Source organism: Tachypleus tridentatus, chromosome 1 (assembly GCF_004210375.1).
Source record: "Tachypleus tridentatus isolate NWPU-2018 chromosome 1, ASM421037v1, whole genome shotgun sequence".
Classification (NCBI taxonomy): domain Eukaryota; kingdom Metazoa; phylum Arthropoda; class Merostomata; order Xiphosura; family Limulidae; genus Tachypleus; species Tachypleus tridentatus.
In genome coordinates, this window is record NC_134825.1 from 126,539,441 (window position 1) to 126,558,099 (window position 18,659).

The following is an 18,659-nucleotide window of genomic DNA, read 5'->3' on the forward strand; positions in this document are numbered from 1 at the left end:
ATTTTCTTTTTTAATCATTATTATTATTTTTTTCTCTCTTTTTGAAGTATTGAATAATTATTATTACTTTCTTTTTTGTGTGTGTGTGTGTGTTACTACAAGTAGTAGTAGCATTCTCTCAATCGAGAAAAAGGAGAAAAATACAAAAAAAACATATATATGAAAATACAAAAATATATATATATATAAAAAAAATTAAATGAAGAAAAAAAAACAAAAATAACTTCTTGTTCGTCCATGCATGGACTGAGCCCTAAAATGGGCCTGAGTATAATGTTATACTTTTACTCTGGCCCAAAGCTTAAAAAAAAACCCTAAAGACAGACGCTATAATCGTTCGGGAGGGACGAAGAGGTCAAATGTACCTGACCCTCCTGGGTATTTAACAACATCAATACCCAAATACCGACACAGTGAAACTAATAAATATCCTTGCAACCCTATTTTCATATTTCTCTTAAAATGTTTGAACCTTGTAAATAAAATGTTTTGTATTTTGCCAACCGTCTTCATCTTTATTATTAGACTTCGTTTCCTCCATCATGGACTCATTGCCAACTAATTAAGGTTAACGCATATTATATGTACTGATTTTGATTTCACTTTATCATTCACTAGTATTAAGTAGGAGCTGTACAAAATTTAAATTGAAGAATGATGATTAATAGATTGCTTATTCATGCATTTTTTTCTTTTCCCAGAATATTCCTAAAACTTTAGTTCATTATTCTGTTATTAAGTAAGGAACATTTCTGAAAGTAATAAGAACGATCTTATAATTGTTAGAGATCAGGTAATATATGTTATATTATTTTACTTGTGTAGCTCTATAATATACTATAGCAGATAAACCAAAATATAGGATAGCAAAACAAACACTTCTGGGGCTGTAAAGTTGTTGTTTCGTGTCTCCCGATGGGTACACGGTAAGTTTACGGATTTAGAATGCTAAAATCCAGGATTAAATTCCCAGCAGCAGACTAAGAGCAGATATTCCATTGTGTGGCTTTGCATTAAAAAAGGAATAACAAAAGCTGTTATTATTTATTTAAATTATGCCTCCTAGATTACGGCTGGCACTGTATTGATTAAATAACAGGAGTAATACTATTGTTAACCAGGGAGCGCTTTATTATTGTGAGTCGGAAGTTAGGCGCTTGCAATTAAATTGTAAAACTTTTTAAGTTATGCAGTTTAGAATACAGTAAATTAGGTGAGTTTGAATAACGCAGTGTATTGTCCAAAGTTGTAGTATAGTAACACTTAGATAACAATATTCTGGAACAAATAAATGTACCGTTAATATTTCTGTCCTGACACTGTGACTTTACAGTTACACTAATGTCTGCAGTTAAATTACGTAGTCACTGGTTAGAAATTCGTTACCAATTATGAAATAAATTCTGAAAAGCTAAAACAATTTTAATTACAACATAAACTGTAAAAAAAATTAACTTACTTCATGAAGCGTTTGTACTAAGTGTATAGTATAATACTGTTATACTAGTATTAGTATTATTTTGAGTTGTGCTAAATTGCTTGTATTATTGTATTTGTGCTGGTACTAGTAAGAATAGTAATAACAGTCTGGCCAAAAGTGGAACCAGCAGAATATCAGTTTAGTTGTGATATATCAGAAAGAAATATGTAAAATTTGATAAAATTAACATGGGTGAAAGTTCTCCATCTGTAGATTGAATTCTGTGGAAATGGCTTTACCCAGACATGATTACAAAGTGAAATTTATATTTAATGTGAAATAAATACATTTTGCATTTTATTGTCAACATTGGTTTAAACTTCTAACCATTTTAATTTGTACAAAAAAAAGTTGTGATTTGTCATATCAGTGATATGTTTTATTACGTGCAGAGGTTTCACAATTTTCAGTTGAGCATATATGTAAAAGGTTTGAGTATTAACGTTTGAAAATTTAACAAGCTTTGTGAAATTATTTTGTTGATCTGTTAGGTTACATGATAACTTGTATATGATTTTCAATTTTTTTTTTAAATATCAAACCAGATTCAAATTTGATACTGATTGTTGTCCAAAATAGCTTAGTTAGATTAGACTACATCCAAGAACTTGTACATGAGGGGGACCTAAGTACCCTCTTAACCTCCAGTCAAAATGGAAAGTTTTGTACCAGTATTCAGTCAAGTTATATCTATTTTTAGTTAATCCAGTCTACAAATGCAACATAGGATAAGATAATTAGTTGTATAGCTTTAGTAATAAAACATTTGCATAATAATTTAGTTGGATCTATGCTGTCTACTTGTTTCTGTAGTACTGAAAATGAAAGTGTTAATGCTATTTTGTTGGACTGTTGAAAGTACACAACTTATAACTATTTTTGTATCAAGTCGTGTAAAGAATTTTGTGCCAAAATTTTTAAGGTGGATTTCTATAAATCTAATGAAACTTTAAAGTTTTTTTTCAGATTTTTAAAAGTATCTAAAGAAGCTTAATAAAATTTATTGATATTTGATCTGTTGTATGTAGTAACACACGTACAACAAGGCTATCCCTACCCAACCACCCTTGAGAAAAGTAAATATTTAAACCCACCCTTTATTTTCAGGAAATTATTAATTTCATTTTCACAAAAGACTTGCAAACTAGGTTATTATTCATGATAATGCACAAACAGATAACAAAACTAATAATAATAATGGTAATGCTTTAACTATATGGCATAAATATATATGAACTTGGCAGGCTATTAGATATTTGTATTGCATTTAATTAATCACTATTGGTAATTAATATTTAACAATAAATAAATTATATATGCAAAAACAGCTTGTTTGGGTTGAGAAAATATTTTACGTAGAGGAGCGAACAACGTTTCGACTTCCTTCGGTCATCTTCAGGTTCACAAAAAATATTTTCTCAACTCAAACGAGCTGTTTTTACACGTATATATTGTTCTCTAGAAGTGGGTTTTCTCAACCCAAACGAGTCGTTTTTACATGTATATTTTTTCTCTACAAGTGGGTTTTCTTGACATCACTGAATAAATAAATTAATTTCAATAGGAATAAGAATCCTGTCAATAGTGTTTGACATGCACTGATCTTTAGCCATCTGTTAGTATAGAAATTTTCTTTTTTTATTGATTAAATTATTCAAATGGAAATAAATCAATTGGACATTCTAATCAAGGTATCTATGTAATACTTGCTAAGTATTAACTGATTATCAACCTCAAATATAACGTTTTGTATGCTGTATTTAAGTTGCATTGTTACTTCAACCTCATTGAAGTGTTTAATTGTTGTTAAATGTTCATTGAATGACAGTAATAAATATTTAAATGTGATGTGTACATATATGTAATTGAATATCATTTGAATTTTTTGTGCCATACAATTTAAAGCATTACCAAAATAGTTTTATATTTTTTTGCATTGTGTATTCTTAAGTTGATTGAATGGAATGAAACTATAACAAAGTCAGTATGTGTTACAGTTCTTTAAATTATTATTTTGGATGTTTATATTGAAATAAATAGATTATTTTTATTGGGTAATGAATAGCTGTATGCACCATTTATATCAGCAAATGGCTATGATTGAATACTAGCATGAAATAGTTATTGAGTATTTGCAGGTAAGATGTTAACTATGCGTTGAAAGCCTGATATGATTATTCCTTTTTAAAGTTTGATCTCAGTCCTGAAATTCAAGTCAAGTCTTGGTTTAGGTCTCAGAATGCACTTTAGGTTTTTTTTCTTATTCTTGGAACATCAGATCTTGGACTTGATGTTGACATCATTTCTGTTATTCACTAGAGATACCTTTATCAGTATGTTTTGTGAAAGACCTCACTTATATAAACCTCTTAAGCATTTCATTCTTCATTGCAAGCAGCCAAATGACCCAATCTATTAGAGACTGGTAGAGGATTGATAATTCAACACAACCAAATTTCATGGTGATATTTATGGCTGAAGTAACTGCAAAGGTCTTAATTCTACTAATGTAGTAATAAAGCTACAGAAGTTTCTCCCAAATTATCTTAATGTTATACTGATTATCTAGGCCAACATGATAATGACTAGCTGTGGTACTTGAGTGCATGCACCAAGTGTAGTCATACCAGCTTATTAGCTTGTGAATCAAGTTTAAGTACACATTCCAAGGGTGGCCAACAACATAAATTCCAATGTCAGAATCAAGTTTGATATCTTTGCTAACCTACTGCTAGACTCCCTTTATGCCTAAGTGACTTTCTGGCCATATTTTAAATCCACCTTTATACCATAAATAAATAAGGATATTAGGCTGTACCATATAAATAAGGTCCCTCCTTCTTCAGGGCATCCTGAGTCTGCCTGCCAAGTTTGGTTCTATTCTAGCTCCAAAACTGTGGGAGGAGTTTACAGACAAAATAATTCCCGAATAAGATAGTATGCAAGTTTAAAATCATCACAGGATAAACAACTTATAGAGCGTCCTTTGAAATTTTAAAATAAAAGAAAATTAAAAATGTTTCCAACCATGGCTGACCTAAATAACAATATTTTCAAATCTAATAATATGTAAGTTTGTATTGATGGAATAGTAATGTCATTCAAATTCTTTCTAATGGCCTTAGTATTCATAACATACATTTGTCTTCAAAAACAAAAGTTACAGTTAAGAAATTCAATAGATTTACTTAGGTTATTTTTTCTTTTTGAAATGCTTTATTACTTTACTGCTGAAAAAGAATGCTAACAAAAGTTTTTTAAAAATCAAGCAGCATAATATCTTTTGTGTTTTATAATTAATAAGAGATAAAGTAATGTATGTGTATAGACTTTTTTCAGTTGATTTAAAAAAATATGTACATTTTTATAAAATGTTTTGTTCAGATACATTAGCATATTTTCCTTTCATGTAGTGAAATTATGTATGACTAAACATTTCTCTTGTAGAAATTCCACTTGCTCTTTTTAGGTAATTTAGACACAACTGAAGGAAAACTACGACACCATATAACAACTTAAAACTTGCCCATCTGTATCCCTGAGTAACAACAATATTTTTTTTTTATATCAAAACACACACAGTGATATCTTAAGACAATTCCTTTAAAGTAAGTTTAGAATGTCATCAATGGTGGGTTGTAATAGTTGTAATGTAATATTTGAAAAAAATTGAAATACAAATTTTGATTAAATTGTTATTTTCATGATCACTATATAATAATTTGTATGAATACTGAATTTCAGTTTAGAAGTATGTGAGAAAACAGTTATACACTTATTTATTTGACAACTGCTAAATGATAAAAATAAAGATTTTTAGCATATTATAAGATGAACTGATTAATATCATTAAATATATTTAAATCATTTGATGAGAATAAGTGTTTCAGTTTATTTGCTGAGCTGATGTTATTCAAATCTTGTGAAATTTTGCTTTTACTCATTTTGTTTCCTGTTTTTCTAGCACTGATTTGACTTTCCTATAGCAGAGCAACTAGAAATTGAACAGAACCATATATATTTCGGTAAATGTTTTAGTTATGATGTAAAACAGATGTGAACACAGTTTCATCAATATGAATTTGTACATATTAAAGTGTTTGTCAATGTTTTGTAAACAGATTTCTTTATGAGAAAATATGAAACTTGCAAAAATGATCAGTTTTTCAAAAAATAAACTCAATTAAAACAGTTTAAATCATCATTACTTAGTGGAGTACAAAAAGTAGAGATATCAGTAGTTCTAGCTTGCTAAATTCTGATAAAGTTAAATGATTTTCTGGCCTTTCCTGAAGTTCATATGTGTTTGTTTGATGAACCACTAGAGTATGGCATCAGAAGTAGAGGCTCCTAATTCATCAGAAACTGAACATAATGGTTTTCCAATTGGGCCTCAACCAGGAGTTAGTTACCCCCTGAAAGTTTTGTACTGTGGAGGTATGTATAAAATACTTTTAGCAATGATGCATAGTGAAGTTGTTCTTTAAAGAGAGATGATCATACAAATAAACAGCTTAAATGTTTTTGTTCTAATTTTGTGTACTTGGAGTTTAATAAGTTTGATATAAATATAAAGTAACTCTTAATTTTCTTACAATAAATCTAACCAACAGTAGTAACCATAGAATTTCAAATACATATAAGTGATGCATTAGTAAGTTTAAGTTTCATGAAATTGATAATTGTGATGAATAGATACCAGTCAATTAACTATAGTCTGTTTCCACAGAGCGTCTTTTGTTTTTAACATTTTCACACTTTCCTTTTAAGCTGATATTTTGAGTAACTAATTATTTTAAACTTATAATGTAGCAGTCTTATGTCATTTATAAACTTGCATGTCCAAAGTGCAACTATAGGTGTGAGGACTGTACAGTTCATTGAGTTGAAGGATAAAAGAGCAATTTAAAAACATTCCATATGATAAACCAGTTAAAGAAACTAATTAAATATATCCACTCTCTTGAATAAATACTAGTTACTAAAAGGAAGAAATATGTATCTATTTTGTTGAATAAGTATCAGTCAATTAAAGACAAAAACTGAATATATCCAATGTATTGAATAGATGCCAGTTATTTAAAGGAAGAAAACTATTGTGGTTCATAATAGTGATCACAGAGGAATTTACTGAAAACTAATAGGACATTTGTTCATATCATTATTAACATATTTTGTTTCACAAACCAACAAAATCAGCTGGGTATTTTGCATCAAAACCTTGACAAATATACTAGATGAAGTGCTGTGAATATGCATGACCTATTTAAAAGTTGTTTATTTTTCACTGAAAGTTTATTTATGTGGTTATAAATACATAATAGGCAATTGTTTCGAGTGGCTGCTTTTGTACTTAATGCATGTTAACCATGCATGAAACCTCGGGCACAAAGCTACAAGGCTTAGTAAATAATTATTTTAAAAGACATGAAGCTTTACTTAAGGTGATATTTTAGATGTATTTATTTTATTTGAAAATACTGCTTCTCTAAAATGATGCTCCTGCAGTTAATGTTTATAGGTTTGTTTAGATTGTATTTTCAAAAAAGTAGTCGTATAATTTTAATAAATTTGATACTAAATCATTTCCACTTTAGTATCTTGGATTATATTAGGCCTACTTTTAAACTGAATATTTGTATTTTAATATAACTTTGGATACTTTCTCTATAATTGGAAAATCAGTATCCACAAAGATGTAGATAAAAGTATAATCCTTAGACTTTAAAAACAAATGGTGGTAGTGAAGGTAAAGTATTCTTATTAAATTAATTATTTTAAAAGTGAGATATATAGGAAACATTTCCATGGGCAATATATAGTTTTGATTTTTATGTGAATAAATTTTACAATAAGTGTAGAATATATGTAATAGTGATATATTTTAGATTTGTTCTATCTGTATAACTTGTTTGCTCTTTTCAGAATGCACTATGCCTCTTGAGGTAAGATTTTATGCCTTTTTTTAAATTTTATAGATGTAAATATACATAATTATACATTTGAAAGTCTAGGTTCTAACTTGTTTATATTAAGTTTATTACAAGAATAATAAATTGCCAATTAATTTGCATACAGTGATATCACCAGTGGCAGCACATAAAACTCAAAACATTTTATTAGAAAAGTTTCCATATAAGTATTTTCTTTTTATAATCTGTAAAATATGTTTAATGGTAACATGAGATTAATCTTCAGCCTTACATCTTGAAAATATCAAAATAACAATGTTGTGAATTCCAAAGTAGAAGATAAAGTTCTTTGATGTGAATTCTAGCATCATTTTAAAAACTAAACTGCATACAAGTTGTATTGAATTATAGAACAAAACCTTCTCTATCTAATTTATTTTTTAATGTCATATCTATTGTATAATAAAGTAATTTATTGATTATTATAGATTTAATACATAGTTATCATTAAGTAGCTGAAGAATACATTATAAAATTTACTACTCGTGCTGATTCAGCAGTAATAAAACACTAAAAAATGGTTGGCAGGGTACAGATAGCCCACTGTGTAGCTATATGCTTAGCAACAAAGAAACAAAACTACTGAATTTGCACTAGGGCTAATTTATAATGCACATAAATGTATATCATTTATAAGTTCACTGGAATAAAAAGACTTGTAAATTTGATTATTTAAAAAAAAGGTTTTCTGGTAAATAACTCCCTGGGAATGCTTCATGTTTTTAATGGTATCAGCTGCTGTTGGGGAGGTACCTATCTGACAAATTTCAGGGTTATAATAAAGTTACAAAAGAAAATTATAAGATCCACATTACCTTCATTATAGTGTGACCATACCAGATTACATTTTCAAAACTTAAATACTAGCATTTTGCAAGTTATTTATTTATTAAACTTTAAATAGATTCAGTAAAGATATTCTAAATTGGGAAAGAAATAAAATCAATATATGAAACAAGAGTGAACTGGGAAATATATCAAGGACTAAAATTATATAATAATAATGAGATCATTGTTCAGAATAAAGAATAAAAATATTAAGTTAGCATTAAAGCATAGGAAATATAGAAGAACCATATAGTGTTATTTTAAGTTTATACATAATATAAAAAAAATAGGTCAAAATGTAAATAATTTTGTAAAGGAAATATATGTATTATTAATATTGAGGATTCAAAGTTGAGAAATATTGTGGATCTTTTTTTTGCTTATTTGATATATTATTTGTATTTCTTGTGTATATTTTGAATTTAAATTACATGAAAGATAGCCACACAGATATGAAAGCACTCAGGTTATAAATTTTTATATCATGAAATTGTCTAAATGTATTTAGAAAACATGATAAGCATGTTAATTTGAAAATTCTTTTTGCAAATTAAGAATACATTAACTGGTAGGTGTAGTTTTAAACTAAAGTGTCATTCACTGTTAATAAACTTAATGCAATATAATTCTTAACTATCAGCCTGAAGCTAAGGTTATTTAGTAACTAAAATACTGTAATTAACAAGATATGAAAGTATTTAAGTTGTGTTTGGAATAATACACTGTTGAAATAAAAGACATTCAGATTCATGTATATGAAACTTGCATTGATTAAAAATGTTTTGTTTGCTACTAGTATTGTGAATATTATCCTGGCTTTGAGAAGTGTAAAGAATGGCTTCAGAAAAATTTACCAGATGAATTTGAAAAGAGATTACAATTAGGTAAGTTTTAGAAAATGAACAGTAGGTGTTCAAATATGTTTTATGTGTCATCTTACTATAAATTTATAAGTAAAGAACACAAAGAATTTCATTGCAGTGTTGGTAAATGCAACTTCTTTGAAATATAAAAACAGTTATGAATCATATTATTTTAAAATAAAGCTTTGTTGTCATAATTCAATTAGTTGTGAGTTATTATTTCAGAATTTTAAGATTGTCTTTATAACTTCCAAGATGATTTGCTACTTTGAATTTACTTTTAAACATTTTGTAACTGTGCAGAATTTTTAATCACCATCATAACAAAAAAAATTTGATTTTTCTGGGAAAAGAAATTGCTTTACTGCAGGCATTTGCTATTGAATTATTCAATTTTCTGAAACATCAAGAATAATGTAACATAGAGCTTAATGCTTCCAACTTTATTATACTGTGAACATTGTTCAAATCATGATTCTGGTAAGTTTTACTGTCAGGCCTTTCATGTGATTTTTGTAGGTATTTTACTGTCAGATAGAAGTGAAGATTAGAACATGAAACACTGTGGTAAGCAAAGGACATGAGAAAAACATTTTAACTAAATACCTTATTCAGGCTCTTCATCTTATTACTACTACCCTAGCCTTCCTGCTGCAATCACTAACTAACTGTAAATCTTCTAGTTCTTTTCAACAGACAAAGTAGGGAAATGCCTTTCAATTTCAACAATTCAGTTTGTTACTGAAACTGCATTTAATGGTTTATATTAGCAGTTGTATTCTTGTTATTTTATAATAGCTAAGATTTTATCCAGTATTTTGTGAGCCATTAACCAGTTTTTCTTGTTTTGGATTTTTCTCTAATCATAAGTTATTTGTATATCAGTCAGTGAATCAAATTCACCCAAAAGCTAAATCAAGTGTAAGAGCTTCACAATATTTCCTTTACAAAGATCAAAAAAGAAAGAAAAAGAGACTATTAAACTAATAGCTTAAAACTACTAATTTTTTGTAACTAAAGTAGTTAGGAAACAAATTAGAGCAAAAAAAATATATAGTACTAAACTTTTGCTTTCAGAATGCACTAGCTATCAGTGGTTAAGTTCAAGCATTCAAAACAGCTTTTCTTTTCCCAATCCACTGTTTAATCAAAATTATAATAGGCCTTGTATCTGCCATACAAAATATTTATTTTAGATTAGAAATTTGTTAGGTTAAAAGTCCAGGTCAGGTAGATCTGGGCCAAATGTTTTTCATCATTCTAATTTTGATGTGACCAAATTGTACAATTGCACATTTCTATTTTAAAATAAGTTTTGTTTATATACGAGGTCTGTTCAAAAAATACGCGGACTGACGTCATAAAACAAAATGTACTTTATTTAGAAGTTACAGGTCTGGGACCCCTTCAAAGTACTCTCCTCCCCAATGCACACACTTATCCCAACGGTGTTTCCACTTGTTGAAACAGTCCTGGTACACTTCTTTTGTAATGTCCTCCAGCTCCTTCGTCGCATTTGCCTTAATCTCGGGAATCGTCTCAAATCTTCTTCCTTTCAAGGGTCTTTTGAGTTTGGGGAACAAATTGCAAGGAGCAAGGTCAGGTGAGTAGGGGGGGGGGGGGCGAAAAGAACAGTGATCGAGTGTTTGGCCAAAAACTCACGAGTTCTGAGGGCTGAATTTCGCAGCAACGAGGTGCGTCTTCAATTTTTCGGTCAAAATCTCGTAACAAGATCCAATTGATATCTCACACTCTTCAGCAAGCTCCCTGACAGTCAGACGTCGATTTGCCCGCACCAGGGTGTTGATTTTGTCGACATGTGGGTCGTCAGTTGACGTGGAAGGACGTCCAGGACGCTCATCATCTTCAATGGACTGTCAACCATCCTTAAAACATTCATGCCACATGAAACATGCCATACGCTTCATAGCAACACCACCGTAAGCCGTGTTAAGCATAGCAAAAGTTTCAGTCGCAGAATTTCCAAGTTTAACACAAAATTTCACAGCAAGTCGTTGCTCCTTCAGGTCATTTCATTCTGAAATCCGCCAAATGAAAAAACTGTGTAGCTAATACACAAATGAAGATATCTGCAATCAGGAATTGGCGTCGTAATCAGCTGATCTGTACGAACCTAGCGACACCAAGCGGATTCCCCTGGAACCAACTGGAGCCGTGCAATTCAAACAGTCCGCGTATTTTTTTAACAGCCCTCGTATTTTCACTTGCATATTTTGTTGTTTGCTGATGTGACTTCACTAAAGAATATTCTTTTTAACATAATACAATAAAGACTTGCTAACCACTTAGTGGTGCTCAGTTCATGGATCTAGAAAATAAACACTAGGAAATTAACCTGCAAGCCTGTTAAAATAAACAAGACATTCATTGTAATTCTACCTAATTAACAGTACCTTAGTTTTTAATGTGAATACAAAGAGAAATAAAATTTTCAAACTAGGTACTTGCAGAGAGATGTTTTTAAACAATGCATTGAAATTTAATGGGAGACCAAAAAAAGGTGAATTTTTATTTATACAATATGTGATCTTACATATCAAATGCAATCAATTAGGTAATTATCACTAACATGATTTGGGGAGCTAACTAAAATGTACTAATAATTGACATAGTTTAGCAGCAGGTAAGAAGTGGAGGCATAATTTTCTTTTGTTTCTCAAGGCCTTTTCAAATTACCTGATTTACTGTTGTTCAAAGATATCCTGAAAAGAAACAACAAAAATAGAACAATATTCTTTAGCCTATTTCAAAAATTTAAAATGGAAATACTCCTGATGTATTACAAAATGAAATTTGTGAAGTTCAATTTTTACAAGTCGCATTTATTGATTGAAAACAATGGCTATTATTGTCAGTAACTGAAATGCTAAATGAAACCATAAAACAGTCTATTTTGATTTCTTCAGGCTAGTAAATTACATAGTCAAGAATCTAAGCATTATTGAAATCATGGTAAATTACGTAGATTATAAGTACTTCAGGAACATATGGCAATATCTTTCATCCTTCTGCTATAACTTACTAATTTCTGTTTCTCAGCACTTCCCTGACTTTTGTTATCATGGTACATAAGAAATTAAAATACTGATTAATATCATATTCTCATGAAGTCTTAACTTTCAAGAAATCAGTATTTTCCTTCATAATTCATTTCATGTGGAACATAAAACCAAAATCCAATAATTAGTATGAAATAAGATTCAAGAAACAAGTTAGTGTTAAACAGTGTGAATAACTGGAACTTGCAATGTGTAAATCCAAAATTTGGATCTCTGAAGTTACCACACTGATCATAATTGGGTAATATTTTTACAACTACACAGTATTTTTATAGCTGAGCAATAAATAAATAAAAATTTCTACAGAAATGATGTTTCAGATTTAATCAATAAAAATTACAGTGTTACAATAGAAAAACAAGGCACTTTCATTGATAACTGCAGCTTTGATGAAATGCTGTAATATAGTGCATCTTTAAACTAAAATCTTTTTTCTCATGAATAGTGGACATTATTTAATGCTCAGAGGGTAAGTATTTATGCTAGTAAGTATAACAGTAATATCTTGGTTTAAAATGCTCCTTTGATGATAAACTGGTACAAAATTAAGCCCCATCCCCAGATAAAAAAAAATGATTAATCTTGCCCTGTACAGTTAGAAATAGTGGATATTTTAAAAACTTTGCAGATATAGATTATTTACATACTTTCACTAGTTTTAATAAACACTGAATTAAAAAGTAATCACTTTTAAGCTTTGTCAGTTTCCTTTTCCAGTATAAGAAATACCTAGTGAATTGTTTTTATTGTTAATTAAGTACTGATAACAGAATAGGATCAAGATTTTGTTGATACAAGAATGAATAATATTGGCATATATACAACCTATAGTAAATTGTCTTGCAGATCAGCAAGGAGCAGGGGAAGAGGAGAAAAAGAGACAGAAACGAGGAGGCAAAGGTATAGTGAAAACGAAGAAGAAAACTGAAAAAGAGAAACGAATTTGTTTATCACGTGCTCCTCGTGGAAAGAAGAAATCTGTTACTGTTGTTTCAGGGCTGAAAACATTTGGTAAATATATTACATTACATTACATAATAAAAATCTGTTATGAGTGTACTTGTACAAGAATTACATAATAAGCACTAAAATGTGCACAATTTTATATAATGAACACAAAGTATTAAACAGATTCCATCACTTGTTACTATTGTACAAACTTCTTTACTTCTCACTGTAAGGAAGATGATGTAGCTTTGAAACGGTGAAATGGGAAGATCATACTACCATGGTAGAAGTAATCATGTGTCTGTTGATTATTATTTATTTTTATACATTTTCTTTCAGATATTGATCTGAAAGATGCTGCCAAATTTTTTGCTCACAAGTTTTCCTGTGGCTCCTCTGTAACTGGTGAAGATGAACTTGTGATTCAAGGAGATGTAAAGGATGACCTTTTTGACATCATTACTGAAAAATGGCCAGAGGTTAGTCAAAATTTAAAGTGTAAATGGTACTATTTTAAATTCAAATTGTCTTGATCCCCCCCATAAACAGACATCTTGTTTTCATTTTCCTACTGCTCATACAGATTAATAGATAAATTTGTGGTTTGTCTTAACATCACAAAACACTGCCTTCATACCAGTTCTAGAGGTTTTGTTGTGTTCAGGTTGAAGTAATTTCTTCTAGATTAACAACAATTTTAATTATAATCTAATCCATCCTATTGTTATTCACTTGTACAAGCATTTTACAGAGATTATGTATTGATGGCGAGGGAACTAACAATACTAATTTAAGTTTAAAGTTTTCACTTCTGTGTTTGTAACCCCCAACTAAATATTTAGTGAGGGTAAGCCTCAAAACAGTTTTTATATCCAACAATTACTACCTATGTTTTTTGATGGGAGGTCCTGTAGAGAACGTATTTTTATTTTTTTCTTCCAGATTGATGATGACTTCATAGAAGATTTAGGAAACCAGTCACGCTAATAATTCACTTTAATTCTTTTATTTGTACAAAGCTTGGTTTGAAACTAATGTACTAGTAGAAATAAAACTTAAGTTTACATTATTTGAATTGTATTGCATTCCATGGGATATACTTTTATAATCTGGGAACAGTAAATGTAACATTAAGAACATACACAGAGAAATATTTTCTGAAAAGGTTATTTTTCCTTTACAAGACGCTTTCCATCTGCTGAATATCATTCAGAAGTTTCTTTCCATATTCCGTGGGATTGATAGGGGTGACCGATACAACAACTGTCTTCAGACGACTTTCCTCCTAAAAGTAATAAGACAAAACCTCACTTTATGCTGAGAGTGAACTAACCCTGTCTTAAAAATCTTGCTTTCACTTTAATGAATATTTTATCCCTAGTGTGAATGCCACATAGAGAGAATACTTAAACACAAAAGTTGCTTCATGTTCTAGATACTTACATTGTACAACTCCATCTTTGTCCTCAGTCTGAATATGTAAGTACTGAAATTAGCATCATCAATAATTGCTGAAAACTGGTCTTCGTTCTGAAACATTAAAAAGATGCATGTGTTTTGTATCCTCTAAAGAAAATAATACAGCATCTATAAAAAAAATCCTTTACAAGTGTTTAGTAAGTTTGCTGGTATACTTTACCATCTGACACGAAATATGTATACAAAAATGACATGAAGTGATTAAACATGAGCTCTTTGGCTACTAATATTAGGGGATCTTGGATGCCTGACTACCAGTTTATCATAATTTAGTTTAAACTGACCAAAAAGGCTTATTTGTAACATTCATTATTAAATGAAAAATCATGCTGGTTTACATTTCAGCCAAACACACTGATGGTTGCTCAACTGAAAAGTTGTTTCCACACACAGTGACTGTTTTGATATATTTGGAGGAAATAAAATATTAAGACTAAGAATTGCTTACAGATTCTTTGAGATAGCCAATGTCATTAGCAGTTGATTTCAAAATAGTTTCAGCACCTTCTTGAAAGCAAGTCACCCACTGGTTTTCTGAGAAGTCTGCTATATTGAACTGCAAATTTGCAACAAGATAAATATACTTGCACAACATATCCTTGTATATAAACTACATGAAAAACTATGACAAAAATAAAGTTTCATTGGAAAGGAAGCTACACATCTACCACAAATTTATGTTCATTGCTAGGAAGATTCTATTTATATACATTACACTAATAGCTGATTAACACAGACTGTACTACATGAACTCTCTCAATTTAACCAAACATGACCTCTTTGTTTTCATTTAAGTTTATATATTAAATACTTCTAACTTCCAATAAAATGTGGCAGTCTTTCGTAGATACAAAACCATATTTTTCATGCAGTATTTTTAATAAACTAAAGATTATTAGAGTATATTGAATATTTGTTTAGAAAAACCCATTTGCAAAGTAATTTTCATGTTAAGATTAAAGGTACTTTTCTTTATCTTAAATTTACTTTGTGTATTCCTTAAAACCTCCTAAATACATTGTTTTTTAGTAAAACTTTATTTTATCCAATATTTTCCCTATCTCTAAATGGGATTTGACTGACTTCATAGCCACAAAAAACTAAATTATACTTTTGTTTCTTTTTAAAATGACTTCAAGTTGCAACATGAAACTATATTCACTTATAACTAGCAATGGATTCATGATGGTGAAACTGAAGTTTAATAATGATGAAGACAATCAATAAAACAGGAAACATTTTATTTACAAGGTTCGAATGTTTTGGAATAACTTATTTTATCTTCAGTGAAGCCTGAAAATTGTGTTAAAAGATAATTATTACTAAAATTATAATAACTTAATCATTATACAACAATTGAAACCAATATAAAGGAACACCTTTATACCTATACTAATTAATAACCTAACATCCAACTGTAATGCCCCTACAATCCTGTACCCGTTTATACTCTTGTCCCTAAGAAGTGTTCAGCAACAGTCAGTTGCAAACTCCCTTTGTCAACCTGAACATAACCTAGGAAGGTCGAAACATTGTTCTCTGCTTATCAATAAAAATGTTAGTACCCACACTTGCCATTCTGAAATACAACTTAATCATTAGTTTACTTAAGAAAAGTGGTAAATTAATGGACAAAATGTTTGTAAGTATATTACACAACAGCTGAATTAAGTGTGAAAGTTTAAAACAATTTTAAATCTAAAACAGTTTTGTGAATTGTTAAGGGTAGGGATCTACGAGTAGACTTTCTTTAATTTGGAAGTCAAGGTCTGAAGATCATGTAGTGATGATAGAGGACTTGTTAAATGACATTGTGACCTGTTGTTTCAGAATGTCAACAAGTGGATGAGTGGCTAGGTTTATGTAATGGAAAGCTGGTTCTGTGAAATACTCCTGAATATACATGACTTTCATACCAAAATAAATGTTTAAGGCAGAGGCTAAGTCTGCATATTATATTTTTGGCTACTGCTGGACCCAGCAGAGATCCCATGGCAGTTCCATTTACTTTGTCAAAAATGATGCCATTAAAGAAGAAATGGTGTAACTTGAAAATTACAAAAGTTCTAAGAATTATTTACGAGGGAAATCAAGACACTGTTCAGTGTTTGTGGGAAAGGTCCACAATTAAAGTTTCATCAATGGATATACTGGTATATAGAGATTCACTACCAAAACTGGCCATATCATATTGATCTGTAGAGGGAATTTTGTATATTTCAGAAACAAAGGTAAAAAAAAATAGTAGTCAAATTCATTTAAAGCAAGGCATCTAACAATAGGAACAATAAATTTAGACAGTTTGTAGTTGCAAGAGCTTACAGCTGAGAGAATAGGCAAAGAGGATATCTAGTTTTGTATACTTCAGGTAGGCCATAAAGAATATACTAGGTTTGGTGCCACATGGGACAATTTGTTGAAAAGGCATTTCAGAGATAATACTTCAACTTTTAAAGGTCTTGAAAAAACACAGAATCTCGTATCTTAAAGGTCAAAGATGAAAAACCTACATCATTTTTTGATTTTAATCTATTTACAAGGGTCATTAAGCTGTTGGTTTATCTCAATCAGTTTTATGACATTCCCTTTGTCTGGCTTAGTGAAAATAATGCCTGTTTGTAGACAGTTTTAAAAGGCTTCCAGTTCAACATTGTTTAATGGAGAAGTAGGAAGACAGCAATTATATCTGTACAATGAGGAAATAGTAATGTTTTTAATTTGGTTTATAAAAAACTTTTCCACTGTATCATTGTTTGATGTGTTGACACTGGAAGTACTGGTTCAGTTTTTCAAAATTAACTATAATCAGCTGTTTCAATAATCAAACTGCATTTCCAAGTTCCTTTCTCACTTTAACTCCCAACACTAATATCAAATTCACAGTTGAACTTAAGAAAATAATGATTTATTGTTTCCAGACATCAGGATTACCAAAGAAGTTAAGCATGTTTCTACCTTTGTTTATCATAAAAAAACTTAACTGGCCTCTACATTAATTTCAATAGGTTTATCCATGTTTTCAAATGTAATCCAGTTATATCATTGTTAAACAGAATTTTAATCTCAGATTTTATTTTACATGAAGAAATTACCCTCCTACAAAAACAACTTTTCACTATAAAAAATTACTATCAAATTCAGCTCAGAATAGTACATAGACCCAGTCATTGCATTAAATACCTACTTAAGGGCAAGGCTCAAGTACCTAAACTTCTGCATTCATAGCATAACTAAGTAAACTAACAATTTTGTTATAAATTTTAGATATAATCATCTTAGTAACATGATTTTGAGTTTTCAGTGAAGATGGAATAAGTTATTCCAAAACATTCGAACCTTGTAAATAAAATGTTTTGTATTATTGAGTTTTCAACTTCATTATTACACTCATCTATCCCAAGTAGCTTTAAGCTCATAACAATCTGTTTATATTTAAATTTTGTCTCATTGCCCTTTATAACTACTATTACAAGTTCCAAATCACTCTGGGTGCATGCAGCTCAAATTATCTATATTCTAGTTGTGTGCATGTCTTGTGAAACATTTTTATTATATTACTATTATTTATTTTACCTAATCTTAACTAACTTAAAAAGATCCCTACCTTAAGATTTTAGGTATTTTTATAGTAATAATAATAAAAAAAATAAATATAAACAAGAAATAAAGTATTTACCTAATCTTTTTTGTTATTGCTGTTGATTGTCAAGGGCACGTAAGCCTACTATTTTATGCTTATGGTAGTAATGCACTAAATGATTTTTATTTAATTAAATGATGCATCAAAGAATATAGACTAGTAACATGCAAAAAGTAGACAATTTCCCTTTGCTCAAATATTTTAGTTTTTAACAATGGAACAAGAGCTGTTACAAATTCATCCAAGCTACTTGTTAAGTTTATCATGGTAACATTGTTACACTGAGCAAAATTTACACTTATCTGTTTAAAACATAATGTTATACATCATTTGATAGAAGAAAACTGACTTTTTATAGGCAATATATAA

At 29.7% G+C, this 18,659-nt stretch overlaps 2 protein-coding genes across 5 annotated transcripts in view; one reads left to right on the top strand and one right to left on the bottom strand.

The window, feature by feature from the left end:
- Positions 1–837: 837 nt before the first annotated feature.
- Positions 838–14,240, top strand: DENR (density-regulated protein). Of its 3 annotated transcripts, XM_076450148.1 has the most exons (9): positions 1,090–1,213; positions 4,950–5,088; positions 5,445–5,505; positions 5,806–5,917; positions 7,406–7,425; positions 9,077–9,164; positions 13,070–13,234; positions 13,511–13,650; positions 14,114–14,240. In XM_076450148.1, exons 4-9 carry the CDS (start codon positions 5,809–5,811, stop codon positions 14,156–14,158), a joined length of 567 nt encoding a protein of 188 aa, XP_076306263.1. In that variant the 5' UTR covers positions 1,090–1,213; positions 4,950–5,088; positions 5,445–5,505; positions 5,806–5,808; the 3' UTR covers positions 14,159–14,240. The 3 variants fall into 3 exon arrangements, with proteins under 3 accessions (XP_076306271.1, XP_076306254.1, XP_076306263.1); XM_076450156.1 differs by lacking the exons at positions 1,090–1,213; positions 4,950–5,088 and adding an exon at positions 838–926; XM_076450139.1 differs by lacking the exon at positions 4,950–5,088 and having other exon boundaries at positions 1,074–1,213.
- RPA1 (replication protein A 70) overlaps positions 14,150–18,659 on the bottom strand; it is a 33,387-nt gene continuing 28,877 nt past the window's right edge. For both annotated transcript variants that reach the window (XM_076450123.1, XM_076450114.1), the window contains exons 15-17: positions 15,099–15,206; positions 14,615–14,701; positions 14,150–14,456 (exon numbers count right to left, since the gene is read on the bottom strand). In XM_076450123.1, the coding sequence (XP_076306238.1) occupies positions 14,349–14,456; positions 14,615–14,701; positions 15,099–15,206 (303 nt within the window). In that variant the 3' untranslated portion in view covers positions 14,150–14,348. The remainder of the gene's footprint in view (positions 14,457–14,614; positions 14,702–15,098; positions 15,207–18,659) is intronic.

Bases quoted from the DNA above. Each gene is read 5' to 3' on its own strand.
- DENR (XM_076450156.1), top strand. From the start codon at position 5,809: ATGGCATCAGAAGTAGAGGCTCCTAATTCATCAGAAACTGAACATAAT. The intron at 7,426-9,076 runs GTAAGATTTTAT...GTTTGCTACTAG, and splicing joins AATGCACTATGCCTCTTGAG to TATTGTGAATATTATCCTGG. The intron at 9,165-13,069 runs GTAAGTTTTAGA...ATTGTCTTGCAG, and splicing joins TGAAAAGAGATTACAATTAG to ATCAGCAAGGAGCAGGGGAA.